Raw genomic sequence first — 9,368 nt, forward strand, 5'->3', positions numbered from 1 at the left:
GTGGGGCAGCGAGAGGAGCGGTGAGTGGACGCACGTGCCAGACAGGTCCCCTGAGATGGAGGCTGGCGCAGAGCCGAGACAGAACGACAGGCGCTGTGTCCTGGGAGCTGCAGAGATGCTCCCACATCGTGTCCCATAGTATCCGGGTGCCCACAGAAGCTGTAGTCGCCAATAGCCATCGCCTGCTTCAAATAAACACCTTGGAAGCTTTTTCTCTCTATGTCAATTGGTGTCAGAAAATCTCCAGGGAGACAAGTGGGGCTGTGGGGCCATAAGGCCATGGGACGACTCCTGACTCCACACTGGTCTTGGTAGCTGGGGTGGGCAGTAGACCCAGGCAAACAGGGCTCTCCACCACTGATACTGCTGGCAGGTGTCTGTGCTCTTTAATGGTTCTCAGAGTGACCCCAGGGCTCTTGCAATAGTAGAAGTTTTCAGGTTTGCAGTAGCTCCGGCCTGTGGTGTTTCACTGTGAGTGCATGAAACACTCTCCAGTCCTCCTCCCTGAGCCTCCTAGGTCCCCGCTGCCTCTCCAGGGATTGAAGAAACTTTCTTTGGGCTTGCGTAGATCCCTTGGGTGACCCTACCATGGACTGCCCCTTGTTTGGTGAGGGGTCTGCAGATGGCAACATAGCGATCACAGACTGTGACTGTGAGGGAAGAAAACTCTCCTCCAAACAAGTCAACTAGAAAGACCTGGACAGCACATCCCAAATAGCTCATGTCCCTGGTGTCCTAGAATTGGCCATGGATTTGAGGAGAATGGTAGAGATGGATGCAAGGTCAAGAAGGGAGAGATTGAGGAGGAAGTGTGGGAAAATTGAGAGAGGGGAAATTAGAGAAACACTCTGGCCTAAGAGAAGTTAAGGCATTGCAGACATAACCACCTACAGGATGGTTGGTATGTGTGGAGTTTACTTCTCCATGATTCCCTTGACGACACAATCTGCCCTCCTAGCACACACTGATAAGAGTAAATGAAGAGTGGAACAGAACGGAGACACCATGGCCAAACATTACCAGAGGTGGTAATCTGATGGTGCTGTGCAGACGACGAATGAGGGAGAATGGAGGGTGGAGCAAAGCAAAGGCACAGCAGCCAAACTCTGTTGAACTCCCTGCAGAGGTGGCAACCTGATGGTGCCATGTAGCTGCTAAGCCACATCATTGTACGATAAGATGTCTGAGGCTAGGCCAGCAATAGTGGCAGTTCACTCCCTTCCGATGGACTTCGCTCAAACTTTTCCTCATTCTACTTTCATTATAATGCCAACACACACCCCATTCCAAAAGATACCTGCCTCCAAGGAACGACCACTTCTCACTGAGCATGTTCTCTGGATTTTTGATTAACCCAAGACTTAAACCAATCAATAACGAAAGTAAGTATGACTAGAGTCACTCAAGTTCCACCTGAATGTAAAAGAAAATATAGAAAAGGTGAACTGAGAGAAATAGGAGGAAGAAAAAGAAAGAGGAAGGACGAGGGAAGAAGGAAGAGGGGAGAGGGAAGACTCCATCGTAACTTCTGGATCAGGACGCTGCCTGAGGAGACTCGTCAAGGTTGACAAACTTCTCCCATCTTCTGGAGTGAGTGATGATTGCGCATTTGTATATTAGAGCGAGCTAAAAACTCCACACAGTAGTAAAGAATTTTCTCTACTGACATCCAAAACCTGCTTTGTAAATGTTGCATTTGAATAAATCATGCTATTTGTGAACTCAACTACTTGTTTTGAAGGCAATTGGACCTACAGTTGGCAGACTGTGAAGCTGGTACAAGGGACCTCCCTGCGTGTCTGCACCAGACCCCGCTGCCAGCCGCGCTGCTGCTGGGACAGGAGCGGCCTCAGAGCCCGTCCCCAGCCATGGGCCAGCGCTGGCCTCGCAGCTGCTCTGCCAGCAGGGACCTCCCAAGGAACTGCCCAGCCAGGCGCCTCTTGCTGGCCTGCCCGGGACTCAGCAAAGAGCAGAGCTCACGGTCACCCTCACAGACATGGATGGACCTGCTAATGCCTGGGGCTGTCCAGTCAGGAGCACAGACAATGTGACCCCCCTCTCAAGCAGGAGCAGTGCCATGTGCCTGCTGCTGGCCTCCCAGGTGCTTGCAAACATTGACTTGACCAGCATCTGACTAGATGATCTCCAAACACCCCTTGCAACCAGAGAAAGGTGCCTTCTCTCACTCAAGCCCCCTTGGAGCTTGCCTATGAACCAGCAATGTCTCCTTGCTGCCAAGAAGGCCAGTGGTCTTCTGGGCTGTAGTAGCCTACAGACTAGTAGCCAACAAGACTGTTGTCAGGAGGACAAGGGAGGTCATCCTGCCTTCTAAGTCCTGGGGAGGCCACCCCTTGATTCCTGTGTCCAGTGCTGGGCTCCGCAGTACAAGAGGGACATGAAGCTACTGGAGAGAGCCCAGTATATGTCTATCTATGTCTAAAGTTGATCAGGGGGCTGCAGCATCTCTCCTATGAGAAGAAGGTGAGAGAACTGAGCCTATTTTAGCCTGGAGAAGAGAAGGCTGAGAGGGGATCTTATCAGGGTGTGCAAATACCTGAACGGAGGATGAAAAGGGCAGAAGAGGATGGCCCAGACTCTTTTTAGTGGTGACTAGTGATGGCACAAGAGGCAACAGAAACAAACTGAAGCACAGGACGTTCTGCCTGAATTTGAGGAAAAGCATCTTGACTGTGAAGGTGACAGAGCATTGGCATGGGTTGCCCAGAAAGGTTGTGGAGTCACCTTCTCTACAGATATTCCAGACCTGCCTGGACAGGATCCTGTGCATCATGCTGTAGGTGACACTGCTTGATCAAAGGGTTTGAACTAGATCATCTGCAAAGCTCCTTCCAACCTCAACCATTCTGTGATTCTATAAATGGTCTCCACTGGAATAGATCAGCTTTTTGAGCTGTAGGGATCTGACTGTCCCTGAGCTTTGTTGTGAGTGCTGCTCTAGTAGGATAGAAGGCATCCAGGGTCATTAGAGATGTCCAAGGAAATTCCTGACCTGGCCTCCCACTGAAGCTCTATCTCCAGTGATTCCATTAGGACCTTTAGGCCAGGAGCTTGCAAGCAGACCATGTGCATGCATAGCCTGGTAAGGGGGAATCCCACCTGCCATGTATTTGTGGAGTTCATGAGTTAGCTGAATCCTTCTCCAAACCTGGCGTTTCTGAACGGACATGTGGAGCCCCAATAAGCTATCTGAATAAGTCATCTGAATCATATATGCACCATGTATCAACAAGCTCCCTTCTTATCCCTGTCTGGGTGTCCTGCCTAGATAAGAGATGTGAATCAGGACTTCCTGTGGGACACTTCTAACTTTGGTAGATAATCATTATCTGATGAAATAAATGGCAATGTTGGAATCTGTATCCCTGTACTCTTTAGAGAAGGAAAACAGGTTACTCAGTGGAACATATCCCAGAGGGAGGAATCCCAAGGGACAGAGTAATTCATGGATTCAGCTGGGCTGCAGCTCGTGGCAGCCTGGCAGCACTGCCCAGAGACAGCCGAGTGCAGGAGCAGCTCCTGTGCCAAGAGCAGCAGGGCTGCGGGCACTGCCTGCTGCTGCGGACAGCAGAGGAGAGAAGGCAGCAAGAGGGGAACGGCAGTGTGGAGCGGGAGGACAGAGCAGAGCTCACTGAAGGAAGAAATCTTCACAAGCCCTTGCGTGGTAAGTCTCTGGCTGCAGGGCAATGCTGCTGAGGTTCCTGGAGGGATCTTCCGAACCCATCCCACCCCATGACTGATAGGACTTGTCTCTCCTGGAGTGTCCAGGGCATGGCAGGAGAAGGAGCTGATCCAGCTCAGGGATTCCCTGATGCAGCTTCACAGGGCAGGGCATGCTGCTCCTTTCTTCCAGGTATCGCTGCAGGGGTGTCAAGTGCTGGGTGTGCACACAGGTCTCTCCAGGTTTCTGAATCAGAGCAGCATCCCTGCACCCGAGGGAGCACCCTGGGCAGTGACTCTGCTGCCTGCAAGGGTCAGTGCTGCACAAAGAAGCTCTGACAGGGCTGGTCCCAGTCAGCCAGGATCATCTTCCTGTTGACACTGTGCTGCCTCGATCAAGTCTGCTCACCTTGTTCATGTACAGGACATGTCCCAAGAGTCTTTTCAAGAGGAAGGTCAAGAGAAGGGCTACTTCCAAGGGTAGGAACTTTCCTCTTCCTGTCTGCACTTCCAGTTATCTCCCTAACTGCTGCAGGGAGAAAAGAGGAGTGTATTCTGTTTTGCCAAGGTAGTGGACTCAAGCCTTCCCTCTCAGAGACCAATGGGTCTGTTAGAAACTTTGTAGAGCCTCTTCCACCCACCTTAGTCTGCAGACAGCATCAGCATCACCTTTGTGCAATTTATTTTACTTGCTCCATAAAGTGCTTGCACAGCGATGCCCCTGGACAGTGCCCTGTCCCCAGAGGCTTGTGTAGGGCAGAACTGAGCACACAAAAGTGATGTCTCTGTGAGCACAGACTGACAAAAATTGTTGGGACAGAATAAGGTGCCATCAGGGACTGCTGTGGGCAGCAGAGATGGTCAGGGAAGGAGAGGGAAGTGCCCACCATGATGGGAGGATGGATTTGGGGAAGTCATGCTCAGTCCTTCCAGTGCAGACACCTTCCTCTGAGCAAGCCCTGCCACGTCTCCTCTGCCACCCAGCAGCCTCTCTGCCCTCACAGCCTTGGGGTCCAGGGTATCAGCCCACTCCACTGCAGCCAGATCCCTGGCAAAGGACAGGGGCATCCCTCCTGCTATGGGCACATTTCCTGCTGCCCAATATAGGGGCTTCAGATGCATGGCCTGCAGTGTCACCATCTGTGAGGTAGCATGCCCACACAGGTGAGGTAAGGGTGTTCCTGAGTGCCCCTCTGCCTGTCTTCCCTTTCTCCCCTTGGCAGAAGGATCGCAGGATTGCTCCTTGTTTCCCCTACTGTTCTTCTCTTGGGCTCCCTGGGGTTGCAGTTTCCAGATGCAGTTCAGACACCTACCCTGCAAGCTGTGGAAGAGAGGAATATGCATGGGAGTGAGGCGACTCCAGTCCCCTCTAACCTGTGCAACTGCAGGAAATGCAGCCCAGGGGTTTAGGAACTGAGCTAACTCTTCCTTAAGCAGAGTCCATGTTCAATGCAACTTCGTTTGACCCTTTTGCCTGTAATGTCTTAACAGATTTGGAGGTGACATTGGAGACTTAACAGACTTGGAGAGACATTGCTGCCTCCTGCCATCTCTGTGATGTCCAGGAGACCTCTGAAGAATCTGTTACTGAGACTGAGAGTATGAAAAAATGGTTTGGAAACTGCATATGGGCAGCTGAAAAGAGCCCTGCATGTTCTTGGCTAGAAGGGAAGCTTGGAGATCTCCCTCAGGTGCCCTGAGAAAGGGAGAGAAGTTGGAGATGGGAGGTTGTGAAACTGGACTTGTCTGCTCTTAGGAGGGGCTGGGTTCTTTCTAGGGCAACTGGTTAGGGTGATCATCATGCACCTCAATGAGGTTTGGGCACACAACAGCTGCAATCAAGGCTAATAGGCAGAGCTCTCCTCACTCTGCATAACATGACTATAAATCCATTTTCTCACGATTCCCAGTAGAAATGCTGAAAATTTCTGCCTCTGAGGAACACTCTGCAGAGGTGAGAGGGGCATCCCAAAGAAAATACATGTCAAAATAAATGTCAAAAATCCCCGTTCATTCATTCATCCCCATTCATTCCCTGTTCATTAGAAGTGGTGCTGTAGACACTGAAAAGCCCTTTTACAAACCAGGGGGATTTCACATGAAAAATTGTGAATCTCAGAGCTCATCACCCCTCTTGTCTCCTTCCCCCTACTGTAGGGCTGGACAGACTTCTCTGGAGCCCATGGGGAGGTGCCCCTGCTCCTCACAGCACATACAGCCACCCCACACTGAGGCCCAAGGAAGGGAGCTGCACAAAGATCTCCATGAAGAGAGGCAATACGGGCAGTGTATTAGAACTGGAACAAGATGGGAGATATTTAAGTTTAAAAATCTGGGATAACTGCTCAATATCTTTTCTTTTCTGAACAATCCACAAAGCCTGGAGAGAGTGAAATGTCCAACAGCAGCTCCCTCAACGAGTTCCTCCTCCTGCCTTTTGCAGACACGCAGGAGTTGCAGCTCTTGCACTTCTCGCTCTTCCTGGCCATCTACCTGGCTGCCCTCCTGGCCAACGGCCTCATCATCGCAGCCATAGCCTGTGACCACCACCTCCACACCCCCATGTACTTCGACCTCCTCAACCTCTCCCTCCTCGACCTGGGCTCCATCTCAACAACTATCCCCAAATCCATGGCCAATTCTCTGTGGGACACCAGGGACATTTCCTTTTTGGCATGTGCTGCCCAGGTCTTCCTGTTGGTCTTCTTCTTTGGAGGAGAGTTTTCTCTCCTCACAGTCATGGCCTATGACCGCTACGTTGCCATCTGCAGACCCCTGCACTATGGGACCATCATGGACAGCAGGGCTTGTGTCAAAATGGCAGCAGCTGCCTGGGCCAGTGGCTTTCTCAATGCTCTCCTGCACACTGGGAACACATTTTCCATACCACTGTGCCAAGGCAACGTGGTGGAGCAGTTCTTCTGTGAGATCCCCCAGATCCTCAAGCTCTCCTGCTCACACTCCTATCTCAGGGAAGTCTGGGTTAGCGTGGTTACTGCCTGCATAGCCTTTGGTTGTTTCATTTTCATTGTGCTATCCTATGTGCAGATCTTCAGAGCTGTGCTGAGGATCCCGTCAGAGCAGGGCCGGCACAAAGCCTTTTCCATGTGCCTCCCGCACCTGGCCGTGGTGTCCTTGTTTGTCATTACTGTATTGTTTGCCTACCTGAAGCCTCCCTCCATCTCCTCCCCACTTCTAGATATGGTTGTGTCCATTCTGTACTCAGTGGTGCCTCCAGCCCTGAATCCCCTCATCTACAGCATGAGGAACAAGGAGCTCAAGGAGGCACTGAAGAAACTCAACCAGTGAGTACAAGGTCAGCGGTAACAACTGTTTCATTCACTCACCAGGATATCTGCCATTGAGGCTGTATTTTATCCTTTTCTTTCTTTTTTACTTCTCTCTTTTACATCCATCTTAAAATAATAAACGATAAAGACACCTAATTTTTGTCACGTCTGCACAGGAATCTCTCATTTAGCACTTAAACACAGACCATGATAAAGCAGGAAGCCAGGCTGCCCCCTTCATTAGCAGAGAGGGGGGATTGTGTGAGCCGCTTCTTTGAGCTCCCTTGGATGTGCCCAGTGCAGGGAGGAGAGTTTCCCTCTGCAGCGTCTTTTCCAGCACTGACACGAAGGGACCTCTGGGGTACAGAGTCACGGCGGGACAAGGGCAGGTGGGCTGAGACCAGGGGTCCAGTGTTGTTTAGGAGATCTCAGCTCTCGTGGCTATGGTTAGAGTGTGATCTCAAATCTCTCTAATATGAGAGAAATGACAACCAAGTGTCACCACAGGTTTCCATGATTCCATGCAAAGCTCCAACACACAAAACTAAACATGACTGAATTGAAGGAAAGTCTAGAGGCGGCCTTCCCATGGCAGTTCATCTTTCCTGAAGACACATTCCAGGAGGGCAACAGGATTTTCTCTATTTAGAGCTGTCCTCCTCATTTCCGTGCTTTCCTTCCATGCTTTATTCTGCAGATATGGCCCAGGAACTCTCATAACCTGGTAGAGATAGGCTTGTTTTTCCCTCACACCCTGGAGGAACAGGCAGGACCAGTCTTTGGGCTCCCTTAAGAAACAGTTGGACTCCAGAATAACATTTCCATAATAAAAGGGGATCTGCCCTATGATGGTTCTGAATCCGGCCTCTCTTTAGAAACTGGAATCCAAAAATACGCCCAAGGGTGTGCAACCACAAATGGGCCTGCTCTTCTCCTTGTGAACTCCATGAGATCCAGGGGATGACCTCAGCATTCCAGGGTGATCTGTTAGCCTCAATCTAGGGTTCATCTCTCAGTGACCACTGCAGATAGGCAATGGTCTCTGCATTGCCTGTGCCAGGCTGCCCCACACGTGACTGTGCTGATGAGAGAAGAGTAGTAGAGGAGAAGAAAGGCAGAGGCAAAGGCAGAGGCATTTAGAAATATTGCCCAGCATCACATTACAAGGACAAGTGCGGGGTCCTGCACCTGGGGAGGAATAACCCCAGTCACCAGTATAGATTAGAGGTTGACCTGCTGGAAAGCAGCTCCACAGAGAGGGATTTGGGAATCCTGGTTGACAAGGAGTTAACCATGAGTCAGCAGTGTGCCCTCGTGGCCAAGAAGGCCAATGGCATCCTGGCCTGCATCAGGAGGAGTATTGCCAGCAGATGTTGCCCCCTCTCCTCAACTCTGGTGAGGCCTCACCTGGAGTATTGTGTGCAGTTCTGGGCTCTGCAGTACAGGCGGGACATGGAGCTTCTAGAGAGGGTGCAGCATAAAGCAACCAAGATGATTAAGGGACTGGAGCATCTATCATATGAGGAAAGACTAAGCAACCTGGGCCTGTTTAGTCTGGAGAAGAGAAGAACGAGAGGAGACCTGATCAACATGTAGAAATAAGTACCTTAGGGATGACTGTAGGGAGGATGGGGCCAAACTCTTCTTGGTGGTGACCAGTGACAGGACAAGGGGTAATGGGTGCAAGTTGAAACACAGGAAGTTTCATCTCCATGTGAGGAAGAACTTTACTGTGAGGGTGCCAGAGGCCTGGAACAGGCTGCTCAGAGAGGTTGTGGAGTCTCCTTCTCTGGAGATCTTCAAAACTCACCTGAGTGCCACCCTGTGTCACATGCTCTAGGTGTCCCTGCTTGAGCAGGAGGTTGGACTAGATGATCTCTAGAGGTCCCTTCCAATGTTAACCACTCTGTGATTCTGTGAACTTGCTGCTGGAGACAGTGCCCATCATTTCGCTTACCACATCTTCAGAGCGCAATTCAGCCGATCCTACATTAACTCTTCACTCATCCATCACACAGGGATGGGAATTACTGCAGCACAAATAGCCTGGCAATCATCAATTACTAATGCCACTCCTCTTGTTACACCATGCTCGCTCAGGCAATGGGATCATTTAGCAGCCTAAAACATCTTGCTGGACTCCCTAGTCCAATGGTAGCTGGCCACAAGTCTCTGCTCCTTGTCTACATTTGATGTAGAAGATCATGCTCACAGCAGCACAAATTCCTGGTGCTAAGTGCTCCATCTCCCTCCTCTTGATTAAGGAGCTGCCTTTCTCCAGGGCTGCAGGGCTCCGCAGGTGTCAGCCGCTCCACGGGGCACCCTCAACAAACCCTCTTGTCCCCGCCGCTGCTGCTGGCCCCTCACTGCTCTGGCAGCAGCGACCTCAGCGCCAGCACC

The 9,368-nt window shown here is 51.1% G+C and overlaps 1 protein-coding gene across 1 annotated transcript; it reads left to right on the forward strand.

The window, feature by feature from the left end:
• The first annotated feature begins 6,072 nt into the window (after positions 1-6,072).
• Positions 6,073-6,987, forward strand: LOC148592762 (olfactory receptor 14C36-like). Its single transcript, XM_088533906.1, has one exon. It carries the CDS (start codon positions 6,073-6,075, stop codon positions 6,985-6,987), a length of 915 nt encoding a protein of 304 aa, XP_088390032.1.
• Positions 6,988-9,368: the final 2,381 nt, after the last annotated feature.

The sequence above is a fragment of the Tinamus guttatus genome, unplaced genomic scaffold, assembly GCF_059628265.1.
Source record: "Tinamus guttatus ecotype Peru unplaced genomic scaffold, ASM5962826v1 Tinamus_guttatus_pri_ptg000526l, whole genome shotgun sequence".
Taxonomy (NCBI): Eukaryota; Metazoa; Chordata; class Aves; order Tinamiformes; family Tinamidae; genus Tinamus; species Tinamus guttatus.

Excerpts from the sequence above, each read along its gene's own strand:
- LOC148592762 (XM_088533906.1), top strand. The coding sequence starts at position 6,073 with ATGTCCAACAGCAGCTCCCTCAACGAGTTCCTCCTCCTGCCTTTTGCA.